The 17,253-nt window shown below is 35.5% G+C and overlaps 1 protein-coding gene across 1 annotated transcript in view; it reads right to left on the bottom strand.

Moving 5' to 3' along the window:
• Positions 1-518: 518 nt before the first annotated feature.
• LOC129254994 (rabankyrin-5-like) overlaps positions 519-17,253 on the bottom strand; it is a 30,158-nt gene continuing 13,423 nt past the window's right edge. The window contains exons 11-23 of the mRNA XM_054893540.2: positions 17,092-17,189; positions 16,080-16,449; positions 14,677-14,929; positions 14,228-14,396; positions 13,197-13,315; positions 12,668-12,824; positions 12,134-12,334; positions 11,578-11,754; positions 10,599-10,746; positions 9,891-9,981; positions 6,853-7,124; positions 6,477-6,567; positions 519-5,587 (exon numbers count right to left, since the gene is read on the bottom strand). Of these exons, the coding sequence (XP_054749515.2) occupies positions 5,458-5,587; positions 6,477-6,567; positions 6,853-7,124; positions 9,891-9,981; positions 10,599-10,746; positions 11,578-11,754; positions 12,134-12,334; positions 12,668-12,824; positions 13,197-13,315; positions 14,228-14,396; positions 14,677-14,929; positions 16,080-16,449; positions 17,092-17,189 (2,276 nt within the window). The 3' untranslated portion in view covers positions 519-5,457. The remainder of the gene's footprint in view (positions 5,588-6,476; positions 6,568-6,852; positions 7,125-9,890; positions 9,982-10,598; positions 10,747-11,577; positions 11,755-12,133; positions 12,335-12,667; positions 12,825-13,196; positions 13,316-14,227; positions 14,397-14,676; positions 14,930-16,079; positions 16,450-17,091; positions 17,190-17,253) is intronic.

Genomic DNA, 17,253 nt, shown 5'->3' with positions numbered 1-17,253 from the left:
ATCAGGGAATGTGCAGTTGTTCATTATCAGCCATGCATTAAGTCTTTTGTTAACTGGGCGATTGCTCGGAAGGGAATCCGTGAAAACACATTTGTTTACTGAAATTATGGTAATACAAGCATTATTTCAAAAGGAACAGAATGCTGATATTTCTTCTTGACCATTTTCTGTGATAGAGGTATCAAATTAAAGAGCAGATATTGAATTTTTGGACGTGTGATTTTCTATTTAAAACTCAGATACCGCCTGCCAAGTGACTTGTATCCTTTCTTCAAATTGTTTTTACTCATTCATGTGTGAATGAGAAATTTTCTATGTTATACCAGCTGAAAAAGGAGATTCTAATCTTTACAATAATAGGTCATTTGTCTGTTGTATTTGTGATTTAAGTTATGATAAATAAATAATATTTCTCAGTTTTTTCTTGTGGGACACACTGTATTAGAATTAATAAGTACCAGTAATTTCAAGAAAGTCTTAGAACACAGAGACAACAAATATACACAGATAACCCAATATAACTTTTCATGCATCAAATCAGCTCTTAATTTCAAATTGTGACATTTTACAATCATAGGATGCATAATACTCATTGAACTTTATTCAAGTTATGCCAATAATATGGATTACAGACACATATAAACTTAAACAGAAATAAATAAAAAATTGGTCACCTCAAATCACCTTCCATTAATCATCAGAACTTGGGTAAACAAATACATGCTAGAGTTATATAAAACAATACATAGATATTAGAAAAGACATGGAACGTTTCTATAAATGTACATATATATATCTTCTGTAACTTTTTACATCATTAATATTTCAAATCACTGAGTAATAGGATCATCTTGATGGTCATGGCACAGATACAATTTCATCTTTAAATCAACTAGATAATCTATCTCAATCAAAACCAAACACCATTTTAACTTTTTCTTTAAAATGCAGGAAAAGAATTATTTTGTGAATCGCCAACACAATCATAACTACCGTATCTGACTTTTAGATTCTCCACAACTGGAACTACTAATCCCAATTCCAATCAAGCAGAGAGCAGTATTTATTTGGTGTCATAGTTTCGCACTAGTATGTCATAGAGTACCCTTGTAAAAATGCTAGATTAGCATTTGCCACTGCTATGCAATTTATTGCTACTTAATTACTACTAACTGGATTTTTCAAAGGAGATGAGTTAGATAATTTTACAAAAATGCATACTATATATGCAAAAAATGTTTGAGTAAGGCTGATGAAGGGACACTCAAGTGCTTGCAGAATATTCATTGTATAAAAAATGAAACACAAAGCAACAGAATGAATGGAGTCTGAAGTACACAAGAGAAATGACACTAAGCATTGGGCTCACTTGAAAAAAGATTGTTCTCTATGTTTTGTGAAGAATGCCAGAGTTCCAAAATTTAGGTTGTTCTACTCAAACAAAGTTCTACGCCACATGAGAGTTCAGATTAATTACTTTCTTCCATGTTTTGACAGAGTATATTTAACCTTACATACATGTAATGTTAGGATATAATTTGCATTAAGGTAATTTACTGGCTTGTGTTAGATCTTTCAGGATAAACATACCGGTAGATGATAATTACTTTAAATTATGATTACTTTGAGTTGTAATATAACTTTTAAAGGTAATATGAACATCAACTAATAATTGTGATGGAGAGTTGTTCATGCTTAAAATGTGTATTTTTCTGATGAACAATCTGATGCACCTGAAGTCTAATCAAAATCCTACAAATGAACATGGAATAATAAACAAGCAATACTATGAAAAGTGCCTTGTTTGAAAGACCATCTAATGCCTTACAAAAAAAGTGAGTTACAAGTGTGATTTCCTGAAAAAGCAAAATGACTCTGTGATATTTAGACACCTATGCATTCAATAGCATGGAGGCTCACCAGCCTTAGCTTGGCTCAGCACGATCAGTGTTTTTCTATGTATTTAGCTTGAGAGAAAGAAAAAAATCTATTTGTAAAATGAAAACGCATTAAAACTAAATTTCTGCCTGACTTTGGGGGCTGTTTTAAATAGCTGCTCATAAGATATGCATAATTGTACACATGTCTAGTGACTATTTCTTGTACTACATGAGATATCCCAAGTTATCCTTGTTTTAACATAATGGGAGTGTTTCCTATCAAATTTTTAAAAATTGAGAATTTTCCCCTCAGCTGCTTCCTGATGAGAAGGACCAGATTTTGACTGTGGCTTATGGAATAAAAAAAAGATGATTATAACCCAAGAAAGGTACACTACTTGTGAGTACAGTTGTCTGTTACTTGTGAACAGCTTTATGAAATATCATCCCGTTCCTGGTTTCTGTTCAAGTCACATACATGTACAATATCTACCATGCAAAAAAAAACCATCTGGCTTTGAAATTACGAGTCCTGATTAAAATTTTCTAAAAGGTGGGTAGGGGAAGAACACATTATATGGCAAGATGATGCGGTTCGGTTGCTCAGTCCCACCATTATCAAATTATATAAAGCTTTTCCACATGATTTTTCACCAAGATAGCAAATACTTGCCAAAGATAAGGAATGAAAGTGATTCAAGGTATCAAAGAAAGAAATCAAAGATAATGCAATAATCAGTAAAGACAGCCTCCACCAAAAAAAATGATTACTGTTGAAATACTGTCTATATACAAATAAATCAATTGTAAATTAAGATAATACAAATTAAGATTGAATAAGAATCGAAACATCTTACTGATGGATTGAGGAGGTATTAAGACAGTTATCATAAATGTTATTTATTTTGTTCATGTAAAGCTTTGTGTATTATTTGAAAGCTAACTTTCTTTGTATGCCTGCATTCATGGACCAATAAAATAATCTTGAATAAAAAATAAAAAACATAAGAATAAAAAATTTATAATCATGTTATAAATGTTGAATTTAATCATGATATATGCTTTGAGATAAAAAAAAAAGAAACCACCTTTGGAAATATTACAAAAACAATTATCACTATAAAATAAATAGAGTACAAAATGATAGCAACATACTTCTAACAATATCAAATGCTGTGATGAAATCAATTTGACTACCCTGGGAGTTGATACTATCTAAGAAATATCATCTCTTCATATCATTCATAACAAATCATGATATATTGCAAATTTGAACCAAAAAGGTTGGGGGATGGCAGGATTTAACCAAAAACTCACACCTCATTCAAATGCTTCAAGAACTAAAACAGTATTAAAGATTACTCAAGGATGGATAAATGTCTTTTTAGCACTTTAACCCTCTAGCACCTACAGATTCCTATGCATAATGGCAATTACTCACTGGAGGAAACAATAAAACTGGTAATAAGTAGGCATTGTTCCAAACAAATTGAAATATTTTTTTATAAATTTACTTTTGTTCATTACAAGTTATATTTATTTTGTAGCATAGGACCTGTTGAATAGAATGGTACATGGCAAAGTTCAATCAGATGTACGAATATTGACCTTTGACAATCGTTTGCAGAGCGAGAAGAAAAAAAAAAAAAAAAGTTCGGTTTTCAGCCGCCCCAGTCCCACGCCTTCAAAAAAATGTAAAGTATCACTGACAGAATACTAAAGTTTTCGCCAAATCTTGGATCAAATATGTCAAAAATTAATTCCAACTCACATCTAGATGTCACTCTGTGTGATATCCAACGTTTTGATGAACATATAGCAAGGCCCGAGCTTCTTCGGCGAAGTAAGTGGTTTTCCGAGACATGGACGCAGCCATCTTTGCTGAGATCGACTGCGCAACAGTCTGGAACTTGCTACACACCGATGCATGTCAATCGGTTTTTCTCTATTATACTCAATAGGAGCATACACTTTTCTATGCAGATCTATGTAGCAGCCAACCTATACAGTATGCACACGCAATATTACCACGGTAAATCATAGACAAGAGATACTATAGCGCAAAGAAAACGTACGGACGGTTAAGGGCGGTTCAGTGTGTAATAGGAAGGGCGGTCTCGGGCGGTTCAGGTGCTAAAGGGTTAAAACAAGGCCATCAAAGGCCATGCCATATTGACTGGATCAATGTCCTTCTCATTGGCCTTATAGATTCACTCTTTTCCCCATTAATGCTGTCTTATAGACATGAGTCCTAAGGAAAAGTGGACTTGCCTATAAAATTGGTATATCAAAGCATGGAATAGATTCATAACATAATAAAACAGTGTGAATAGGGTATCATCTTTAGTTTTCATGGAGAGAGTATAACATGAGATAATATCACATAGAACTTAATACATTGGAACAAACTGTCAAAGCGCTTTTACCCAGTCATCAGATTCTGATTTACAATGATTAAATACTTCTGACTCCAGAGTTGTGAAAAGATCTGGAAAGGACTGACAGAAGTTAAATCAGTGGATAAAACTTACTCAATACAGTGAAATACAATCTTCACCTTAGCCTTTTTGGCTACCAAGAATGAGAAAATTACTTTTTAATATTGATATAATTGTATAAAGTGCATTACATAAAGTTTGTATTCCATAGAACTCTTTACACCGTTGGTGATGGACAATTCCTGTTTCTAGATGAAACCTGACAATATAGCTTAACTCTTGACTGTGATTGATGCAGTATCAGTTGGGTAGGAATTAATATCAGCTGTGTATTCTAACAATGATCAATCTTAGAATTATTTAGAATAATATGGCACCCTTTATACCAAAGTGTTATTTGATGATATCACAGTGAAATTGAACCATAAAATACTATCTGTCATTAAATTATCAAGTATTCTAATGTATATCAGTCAAATTCAACAAGTTTACATTTCCAGTCAATTCCAGAATCAATCAGTGGCTAGTGTTTTGTATGTTTGGAACAATTATTTTTGTTCTACTCATCTAGTTTAATCAAAGGCACTGAATCCTTGATACACTGCCAATGTTATTTCTTGGCCAGAGCATCCAGGACCTTGCTCATGATATTTTATAAATGCTGATCCATTTTGAACTTTTAGAAGACATGCATAACAATTATAAAATCAAAAAATTATTTGAACAGATAAACTTCACATCATTGAGAATAGATTGGCAGTGGTATTATTGTTGAATCTTACGGGAGTTTGTTCCATTAATGATTTGCGGCAGCATCGAAAGACCCATCATCAAATGCTGTGGATTACCCACTACACATCAGCAGATAATGAACTATGCTCTCCTAGAGAAGCGTGAATAAGGCTGGATGTTGATCAGTGACACCAGGAAGAAAGTACATCCTAGTTTGTCCATCAGTCTGTGAAGTAGGAGGGGTAACAGCCACGTATCGGATGATTGACAATGTCATCCTCAACCTGATGATGGGTGAGCTTTGAACTCTGGATCAACTGAATGGCAGGGTTGGCATCGGATTGAAGTGTTAGAAAGCATCTCTGGAGCGTGACATACACTGATCAGGAATGGAGTCGATGGATAGTTCACATGGCACCCAGGGAAAGCACATCAAAGCATACATTACAGACTCTTACAGGACGAGAGAGGTCGTATTTGACAATGGGAACCATCTTTGATGAACACTTGCTGCATAGGATTCTACCACAGTGTCGACTGCAAGATAAATCAGACAAGACACAACACCAGTGGTACCTTCACTTTGAAACTTGTTATTCATTAATTTCAAGCTTCATGGAATATGGAATGAATACATGTGACAACTTACTTATGGAACTATGACAAAATTTCAATTTTCATCAAGGTTTTGGACCTGAAATGACCTTTGGCCTTTGTCCAATTACCTGGAATTTTTACTCACATAACAGTTGATACTTGATCCTCCTTGTATACAAGCTTTATGAAACACAAACAAATTTTCCATGAATAATTTTGAAAAAAATAGTGACAATTCATACTCTCAAAATTTAAAGTTGTAAAGCTGCAGTAAAGAGAAGATACAAGAGTTTCTTTTACACCCTGTTTTTTGGACTACTTGGTGGAAGCCTCACTGAGATTGCAGTGTGCACATCTCATGCTTGATTGAACCCTGAACTTCACACCTTGTTTTCTCCTCTCTTTTTTTTTAAAGCTAAACCTAAATTTCTTCTGTATTTGCATTATTAAGTATTTGTCTGGGTTTTTGTTGGTCAATTTTTACAGTTTAGATTTCACTTTAAAAGCTTGGGATGTGATTTTTCAAGCTAAATGAAAATTTCAAATTTCATATTGGGCGTGTTATTAATGGTATTGGGGGTGGCAGGTTACATTAATTTGATAATAAAACCCAAAGTTCATTAACCTTTGACCTTAACTTGAAAATGCATTATCATTCATAATGTCTTTTATACAAGCTAAAAAAAAGATTTCAAAATTATCTTGAAAATTAAAATCTGAAACCTTGAAAGATTTATTATTCTATGGAATTGCACATAGAGAGATTACATTACAGTCAAGTCTTAATACCCTGAATCATTTAAATATTTACCAAGACCTTTGAACTTACCAGTGATGTTTCCTTGTCTTAATGCTGAATTTAACCTGGCATTCTTGACAAAGCTCACTTTCTGACCATGCTGGCTCCTTTGATAACATATCTGAAATCATGCAAATAGAAATAGATAAGCAGTTGCTAAATTTGAAAATATGTGTGATTCTTGGGAGAAGGCAAATATTTTATGTGAAGATCTAAATTCATAAAAGAATTAATGGGATGATATTTCTCAGTTGTACAACAAAAGGCAACCATCTTCAGTGCGTTGAGGCATCCAAAATAGAAAGAATATACTAAATCTTTGAAATACGTAATTGTGACCTTTTATTCTGAAATTTTAATATTTGAATAATTGTGTTTTGAAACACACTGTAGTTGAAGTACATACCTAAGAGCCTGAAGAGAAGTTGCTTGGTAGCCACCTGAGCATTAAAGATAGACACGCCTTGTTTGTTCATGATACCCAGACTAGCCCCTGCCCTAACAATCGCCCTGCAGATAGCCCCATTGCCCTTTTGGTAGGCTAGCAACAAGACGGTGTTGCCCTCGGCATCCTGCTTGTCTAGAGGATACTGGGGCATGCATTCCCTGAACAGGTCAAAGATAGCTGCAGCGTTATCCCTGCCGTACTGCCCAAGTAAATGCATGGGTGTCTGACCCCTGTAAAGAGAGAAAAAATACAGATATAGTATCACTTGAACCACTCACATAATCCTAGACCTACGGAACTTACACAGTAAAATTCATCATCCCTTATGAATCTATCGGCAATTGTGGCATCTTAAAGAATTTCTACCTGGTGGGTGTTTCATAAAGCTGTTCGTAAGTTAAGAGCGACTTTAAGAACGACTGGTGAACCTTTCTTACGCGCGTAACCATCGCCAATGAATATACCATTTACCACAATAAAGGATCACCAGTCGTTCTTAAAGTCGCTCTTAACTTACGAACAGCTTTATGAAACGGCCCCCAGGTTTATATCCACTTCGTCTACTTCTCACTTGGTCTAATACCACATGGGCTTAACCCTAAAATGGCCGGGGGGGGGGGGGTTGAATCAACCCCCCCCTCAACATTTTCTGCGATCATTCCGCCGCGCGAAATTTTTTTACCGCACCACTCGCAGAGTTTATATTTTTAAGTCTCGCGCATCTTTTGGGACCAAATTTACGACGCCCGGGTATGCGGTTCCGAAATTACGCAACATTTTGTAAGTGCATGTCAGACCAAAAATTGTTCCAAAACGTGATTTTGTGTACAAAGTCAATGCAAACTGAGTTTTCTCATCTTATTCATAAAGATATGATTATTTTTACTTTAAAAAGCTGAAAGCAATTGATTTTAGCATAATTATGCTTCAAAAAGGTTGTGCAATAAATCTGGTGAAAAAAACAAAGAAAAACAAAAGGTTGAACAAGTGGAATGCCTCTGGCCGTCTCACCTGCATCACGCGATTCAATATAGCAGCAGTGCTGATTTTGAAAACTACTATAACTCGCACAAGATGTTCAGTGATACTTGGTTACTCTTATTTCCACGTTTTATGAACTAGACCAATACACTTATAGAGATATGATGGCAATTCAACAAATACCCCCAACGTGGCCAAAGTTCTTTGACCTTACATGACCTTTGACCTTGATCATGTGACCTGAAACTCGCACAGGATGTTCAGTGATACTTGATTACTATTATGTCCAAGTTTTATGAACTAGACCAACACACTTTCAAATTTATGGCTGTAATTCAACAAATACCCCAATTTGGCCAAAGTTCATTGACCCTAAATGACCTTTGACCTTGATCATGTGACCTGAAACTTGCACAGGATGTTCAGTAATACTTGATTACTATTATGTCCAAGTTTCATGAATCAGATCCATAAACTTTCAAAGTTATGATGGTAATTCAACAGATACCCCCAATTCGGCCAAAGTTCATTGACCCTAAATGACCTTTGACCTTGGTCATGTGATGTGAAACTCATGCAGGATGTTCAGTGATACTTGATTAACCTTATGTATAAGTTTCATGAACTAGGTCCATATATTTTCTAAGTTATGATGACATTTCAAAAACTTAACCTTAGGTTAAGATTTTGATGTTGATTCCCCCAACATGGTCTAAGTTCATTGACCCTAAATGACCTTTGACCTTGGTCATGTGACATGAAACTCAGGCAGGATGTTCAGTAATACTTGATTAACCTTATGGCCAAGTTTCATGAACTAGGTCCATATACTTTCTAAGTTATGCTGTCATTTCAAAAACTTAACCTCAGGTTAAGATTTGGTGTTGACGCCGCCGCCGCCGTCGCCGTCGGAAAAGCGGCGCCTATAGTCTCACTCTGCTATGCAGGTGAGACAAAAACAAAGAAATACATAAGAAATTCATAAAACAATAAAATACATAAGAAATTTATTTCCAAACCGAAGTTTTTATCAATTGCCATTGTTAAGAATACTACAAAGAATATTTTTACCAAAAATTTGCATTCTAGGAACTTTATTTAGTGAATTAGAGCAAAAAGTATGATTTATGCATAAATTAGCATAATTAATTCATATAAAATAAAATCTCATTATTTTGGAAAATTTTACCATACAGCCTCGTAGATTACATCGCACACTACCAGCGTGCAAATTTTTGCGGCGCTCGCGCAATCGGCGGCCGAGATCTCAGGGGGGGGTTGAATCAACCCCCCCCCCAGCCACAGAACAGCCAAAAAAGCCCGGCCTAGTTAGGGTTAACCCACATATGACAACCTCTTGACAGAAAAAACGAACAGGGACACTATTATTATATTTTCAAGATGATTTAGAGGGCACCGTGCTGCATATAAAGTCAACAAATACCCAGCCGTTAGCATTATAGCATGCAGCACGCACATATATGGTGAATTTGATGGGACAGAAACGAAAGAGAACAGAAAATCAGAAAATCCTATTTTTGACAGGTAAAATCATACTTGATTGATAAAATTGGATTAACTAAAAAACAATCCAGAATTGTTGGCATTTTTGTAGCCCCATTTGGACTACTACCAATTTGGTCTAATTCTGTTTGTTCAACACTTCACTCAGTCTAATACTTGCTTTAATTTGATCTCATTGAGGTGAGTTCATCTCATTTTGGCTTCATTCTAATTACTATTTTTTATTTTGTCAAATGACTAAGCTGTGTTAGACCAGGTGGAAACTAGATAAACAGTTTAGCGGAAATTAGATAAAATGAACATGGGTTACATGGCAATTAAACCAAATGAGTAGTGGACGAACTGGTTGTAGACAAACTAAGATTAGACCATGTTGGATGAGACGAAATGGAAAGGATACAAAGAGGGTGTAGACCATGTGGCAATCTACCTTACATAGCACAAAGAGATTGTAATAATCTTTAGAGTGCAATGACTGACTGCTAACTCACCTCATGTTGAATGCCTCAGCATCAATGCTTGATTCAGTAAGGAGTACTCTTGCACTGTTCAAGTTTCCATATTGCACTGCTATGTGGAGAGCTGTACAAACACAATACAAGGAGTGCAAACTTCACTCAAAGAACAGAGTTTTTCTTTTAGTTTTTGTATAATTGGATAGAAGCACAATAAATACTGTACTTTTATGCTCATGTTTCAACGTTTTTTCATAGTGTGTAAATTAATAAATTTTCTGAAAATTAATAATAATATAAGTAATCAATGCAATATCCAAAGAAGATATTCAACTGATAAAGTAATTCAAACAATATGAAAATGCAACTATTAAAGTAGATAAAGGAGGTTAATATGGAATGTTTTTTATAGAGTATGAAAATATTATCCTCATGATTATGAAAAATAAATGAAAAATGCCATACTTATATCTATCACAGGGACATTTGGGATAGTATATGAGTTGGGGGTACAGGTGTTGGGACATTTCACCTTGCACAAACCTCCAGACAACAAGCTGAGTAAAATTAGTTATCCGATTTTATATAGTGTTTATCACATTGGAACAATGTCTGTAAGCACTTAACAGATATATCATTGCCTGAGACATAGGATTCTGTTTTGCTCGCATGTAGTGTATAGACAAACTTTACTCCTTAGAGAGTATTTCAGTAATGTAGACATAGTATAATAAAAATACTCACCACTGTTCCCATTGTCATCTTTGGAATCCACATTGATGCCGTTCTCAATGAGGATACTACAGATTGTTGAATGGTCTTTAGCTGCAGCCATATGAAGAGCATTCTGTTTATGGTTGTTAAGATCCATCACACCAGCACCGGCTAATAACTATTACAACAACAAAAATTTAATGAAAATTACAAAAAGAAATCAAAGGTGTTTGTGTTTACAGAAAAGGGCAGGAAACTTCTTAACGAATCAGTTCAGAAATAGCACCATTAGTAAAAGAAACATTTACAAATTACCAGAACTTTGGATTATGTTGTCTGTCCTCTTGTTTGACAGTGAGAGTGGGAGATTGAAAATATAAATGTACTGTACCGTGATCCATGTAATAATATATGGTGGTGATTTTTTACAAGATTGCTATTAAGGCATGAATGCCTGTAAGCAAGCAACCAGAGGACTGACAGCTTAATGTCCTCTCCGAGGGATCTGGTAATGAGGATTTAAATGCTTTACCAAAGGGCACTAGTGCACCAAGTGGGAATTGAACCCGGGTCACCGGAATCTGAAATCCTTGCTCTACCGACCAAGCTATCGCGCCTCCATGCGTATATGATACATGTTTGGTTTTGAATAAATTCAATCATTCATTCACTGAAGATATTAAAATCTGAACAAATCACTGTCACTCCTAAATGAATACATGAGACAAGTTTGAAGTTGATCTGTCATATAATTCTTAAGCTCTGGTACAATCTAGACATTGTCAGATATAGAAATTATATGAACTTTAACCTTGATACACAAAAAATAATCAGATCATTGTCACTCTAATCTGCATACATACACAAGCCTAGAAAATGTTGATTGATAAAACTGGGGTGGATGGAAGACTAAAACACATAATGCCTCTAGCAACCACTTATATGGCTTGCAGAGGCATACCAAAAGAAGATAAACTGAGAAAAAAAGAAATGATTGAAATGAACTTACCAAGTTCCGAACAATGATCTCAGAACCAGCTTGGACTGCAAGGTGAAGCGGAGTGAGTTGAGATGAGTCTTGTATACGAGAAGTGACATTTGCCCTTACGCTGATAAGAAAGAGAACACTCTCTATGTCTGACTTCTCAACAGCAACATGGAGAAAGTTTCTGCCTTTGTTGTCAAGCTGTTGTGAAAATATATTCAAAACCGTTATTTTAAAGAGTTTTAGATCACCTGGACCCTGCAACATAAATCATAAATCAACTGCACAGTTAAGCTTAAATGAAAGTCTAAGGAAAACCATATACAAATAGTAATCAATATTAAAGCCTGTCCTATAGCTTTGGTAAATCCCCCAAATGTGTATCATTATTAGATTGTATGAATGTGCTATGTGTCTGCCTTGAATTAGTTTTGATGAGGAATATATGAAATAAAATTTTGTTTTACATGATAAATAGTGGGAGTTTACATAAAAATTACTTTTGCATGATCAATTTTACGATATTACATGAAATCTATTTTAATTGGATGCCTGACCATTCCCATCACCACCACCATACCTGTTCCGCTGCTCTTGGTTCTCTATCAAGTATAGCCTGTGCAGCTTTGTTATTCTTGAAGGTGAGGGCAGCAGCAAATGGTGTCAAACCACCCTTGTCTCTTAGTGTCAAATCCAGGAGTGGATGAGACATGATGAGACTGATGATAGTCGGGTGTTGGTTGCTAATGGCTATGTGAAGAGGTGTCCTACCTTCTGAATCCTGATATGGGATGAGAAAAAAATACACTGGCATTAATTCAAGCAGCAAATCTACTGTTCAAAGGAGGATGAACTATTGTGTCACCCCCCCCCCTTTAATAGCACAATGTCATATATTTACACCTGTAAACAAATATACATGTATATGTGACGAGCCTGAAATATTCATCTGTATTTTCTAATTCTTTTGACAATGTACTGTTCTCAATTATCATGGTTTGAGCAGTTTTACAAAGTAAAGGACAAACAAAGGTAAATGGTGGCCCTGGAGGCATACAAAAGATTAATTATCTTTACAGACTTGTCCTTATTCAACTATTCACATGAAACTCACCTTGGCATTTATATCTGCTTGATGCTCAATAAGGCACTGGACCACTTGTTCCAGACCCCATTCACTGGCATGGTGAAGTGGTCCTTGACCATCAAAAGCCTCATCTGGACCTTCTCCATTTGGTCCTGGTCTTCTAGGACTGTTCACATCACACATACTTAAAAAAAAGCAAATAAACTAAAATTACAAATGATGAATAAAACTTGATTTTGATCAGTCAATCAGCATTTAACAAACAAAATACAACATTTGCTTTAAGTATAATCCATTATTTTCATTTACACAGTCACATATTTCAAAGATTTTTTTAAAATTACTTCAACATATTCACAGTTTTGTTGGACTAGAAACATAGCAAAAATAAAAGGCAGATATTCTATATATTCAGAATGATTCTTAGTTTTCACAATACATTCATGCAAGGTTCATATTTTCAGCTCATATCAATGTAAGAACAAAAACAGTAGGTGGCAGCAAACATAATTTATTACTTTCCACAAAGTCTTGTATAATGTTTTTAGAAGCTCACCTCCTAATAAGAAAGCATGCCACTGTTTGACTGTTTTCATCAATGGCTCTGTGGAGTAATGTCTGCTGCATACCTCCTTCACCTGGACCCCAAGCCGTCGTATCACAACCATGTCGTACCTACATGAACAATCATTAAAGATGATTAACTCAATAAGATTTGAACCACATACACCTGGGCCCCGTTGCATTAGAGTTGCTATTATAGTAAATGTAAATAGTAAATAGCCTTCAAATGGTATCTTTCATGGAATCCTTGATTCTGATTGGCTGTTGAGCCTTGTTACCATGGTAGTTACCATTGAATGGCAAAGTTACCATAATGGCAACTTTTATGCAACAGGACCCTGTCTGGTTATATTTCCAACTAACGGTATCATGGAAGAGGACCAGAGCCCTCCTGTAACATTAGAGATACAATAGAATAAATCATTTCCTAATCCTGTATACATTTTGCACCCTTCTTGAGACATTATTCCTGCTCATTAATCCAGAGATATCAGTATACTCTACACCCGATAATACTCAGTGTTTCTTATCTTTTATAAGCAATTACAAACCTCAGTTTTAGCAAACGCTGCAGTTTTCTTGGGATATCACTGCTAGTTTAATCCTTATACTTTCTGGGGTTCTGATTCCTTGTTCAATTAACTATTTCTCACTAGTGGCATAAACGTCGCTGTCGAATGCATTGAGAAACACTTGAATTATTCAAAGAAATTTGACTGTATGTCTATGGCTACCTCATTCAAAGAGTCACAAAATATTGTAGGTATGTACAAAATGAATGTGTGTTTTCTGTAGGAAAAATTGGAAAATCAATCACTGATCAGCTATTTTTACCATTTCTTTATTTTCAGAAAATAAAGGCTGTAAGAAGATATTTTGGCCTTTTTTTATCATCTTTCTATTCAAATTCCATTTGGGAAGAATGTTGCAAAGTTCTTAAGCATATAAAATAATTTTCTGATGTGTAAATGCATGTGTTCCGTAATAAAACCACTTACTATACCAATTAAAAAGCACCCTTACCAGAGTTGAGGCAATGTCTTCCTGGCCACTCTCTAAAGCTACCCAAAGGGGTGGGTTTCCATTCTCATCAGGGGTGTTCATGTTTGCCCCTCTCACACATAGAGCATCAACAACCACTGGTAGATGCCTCTTAATTGCCAGCTGAAGAGGGTTTTCACCATCTCTCGTTCTATAAGGGGTCAAAGGTCAAAGGCAAAGGGTTATATTATATGAAGTGGTATTGATCTAGTCGGTGTTTCATGGAGCACATGGAGACTACGTTCTATAAAGGGCATCATTCTATATGTTGATTAACTTTGGTGTTGAATTAATCTGTGAAGATAATGACAATTGTTCTTTTGGCATTTACTATAGATTCTGCTTTATTCATTGCAACTTTAATATTTGTAATTATTTTACTTCAGTAATTTTGCACACATAACATACTTAGAGTAAAAATTGCTACTGACTTGATATTGATATCAGCCTGGTGCTCAAGGAGAAATAAAGCACTGGATGTATCCTGCTTCTGAATGGCAAGATGAAGCAATGTTAGACCTTCTCCAGTAGTGTAATTGATGTTGGCTCCAGCATGTAAGAGTTGGGCTGCAAAGCTGTGCAGACCAGTCCACAGGGCCAGGCCAAGAACAGTCTGATCATTGGAGTCACGAAGATTGAAGTCTGGAATGATCTGTATACCGTCTTGAGTTTGAAGGGCTTGGGCTTTGAACGGGACAAAACAGAAATGATTATTCCTCTCAAGAAAGGTAGCCACTAAAGTCAAGGACTACATGTGATAATAAAGATCATGATAATGCTTAGTAAATAGTGCAAATTACAATGAGGTCTTTCAGCCCTCTGAATGAGAATAAACTATTAATACTATAAGAAATCTGAGACTGGGTACTACCTGTGTAATGCATCAATGTCTCAATTTACAAAAGAATACAAGTACATGTATATAGAAAGTGTAGAAAGAAGCTGAAAACACATGAAACTTGATATTCAGAAGATAAATTTATTAAGGTTTTTCAGAGATGTTGGGTGATTCATGAGCATTAGGATCAGGACAGTGTTTCCATTCATGAAATTGATGTAAACAAAGATGAACTGATAATGATCAGCTGTTCGCACGGAAAGTACCCTCACAACACATCTGGGTACTTGGAAGGAAATTTCTACTATTGATAATTGATATCGCCGATTATTATCTACATAGTGTTTTAGCGATGCATAAAAAAATTGGTATCTCAGTCTACATCATTTGCCTGTTAAATACGAGAGCATATTGAACAAAGCATCGAAATCTAACAAATATCCCATATCTCATACTGTACAAAACTTGCTGTTCAATATGGTACCGTATTAAACAGTCTAATGTGCATAATTTACAACAGGTACAACAATCAATGTAATTTGATGTGCAGCATAGAGCTCAATATACTAAATGACGTTAAAATGAACTAGATGTTGTCACATTTCTATGATCGATTTGATCTTACGAAATGAGGCCGTATTAACTGATTTGCGGTAAGTGACATGAGTTGCTTAATCATTTTTTTTTCATTGGGAGGGGGGTGGGGTAGATTTTATGACAATCATATTGGATGACATTATTTCATGGAATACAAGAAATATTCTACTTGATGGGCCCAACATTACACTCATCTTCAATTTGTGCAATATTACCCATAACTCTTGGAATATCTCTGGTATTCCATTCTGAGCCATCCAATATAAATATCAGCAATATGTGACAAGGAGAATTGTGTACAACAGTCTTTATCAGCATTTAATGAATTAAGGAGAAAGTCTGACAGAGTATGTTTAGAAAGAGTATATGAACTGAATATGAAGAAAAGTGAGAGCTTACTTCTATGTTCCATGAAGACACCAACTACTTCCGCATGCCTGTTTGCCACTGCCATGTGAAGTGGGGTCTGTTTGCAGGCCACAAGGAGACTACTATCCTCTCCATTTCCTCCTCCATCCCCTCTTCCTGTTTCTTTTCCAAAACCACCATCACCACTTCCAAAGGATCCCTCATCCATGAATGGGTTGGAACCTGCTGAGGAGGACATAGTTTCTGATGGGGTAGAGCCAAACCCAATGGAATTGAACTGGGATGGGAGGTCACTACCGGTATCTCTAGTCTGGGTGTTGGGGTTGGCCCCCTTCTGGAGGAGGAGATCAGAGAGCCGGGCCAGGCCAAAGCTGGCAGCAGCATGGAGGGGTGTCTCTCCCTGTTCAAGAGATGGACATATATTTTTACATGAATACCCAACAAATATAAAGACAGCCATTAAAAAACTTATCCCTGAAAATAAATAACCATACATGATGTTACCTAATACAAATGAAGAATATTAAAAAAAAAATATTTAAGCCAAAGTCTTTTTGGCGATAAGTGTAATATGCATTGAGAGAAATGGGTAAAAAAAATGCTATATTGCATGCCATATCCCTGTCTTTCTTACCAAAATTAGTTTTTATTTTTTGTGGATGTTTGTTGAATTCAATTTGGGTAGTCAGTGATTTTTCCCTATTTGTTATAAGTAACTGAAATCTTTGCATCATAAAGGACTTACAACTGTTGTAACTTTGCCATTATGGTAACTACCATGGTAACCTTGATTATGATTGGCTGCTGAGCCCTGTTTCAATGGTAGTTGCCATAATGGCAAAGTTACAACAGTTGTAAGTCCTTTATAAAATTGGCCCCTGATTTGCACAGAGCAAAGATGCATTATGGTCACTACCCAATTCATTTTGGATACCATTCTGCAAGTGGTTATTCTTTTAATGTGATGCAGACTGCACTTTTCATATTTTGATGTACTGCTTTAAAGTCAAGAAAGATAAAGTGTATTAAATTTATTACTTACCTTGAAATTGGCAAGATTTGGCGAAGCACCATGTGTAGCTAAGAAAAGAGCTCCTTCTTCATTCCCTGACCTGGCTGCTCTATGCATCAGAGTATCACCTGAAATCACACATATTACATTCTAATTATATCAGAACAAGTAATAAAACCTGAATAGGGTATT

This window comes from Lytechinus pictus, chromosome 2 (genome assembly GCF_037042905.1).
Source record: "Lytechinus pictus isolate F3 Inbred chromosome 2, Lp3.0, whole genome shotgun sequence".
NCBI lineage: Eukaryota > Metazoa > Echinodermata > Echinoidea > Temnopleuroida > Toxopneustidae > Lytechinus > Lytechinus pictus.
This window is presented reverse-complemented; position numbering and strand designations above follow the sequence as displayed.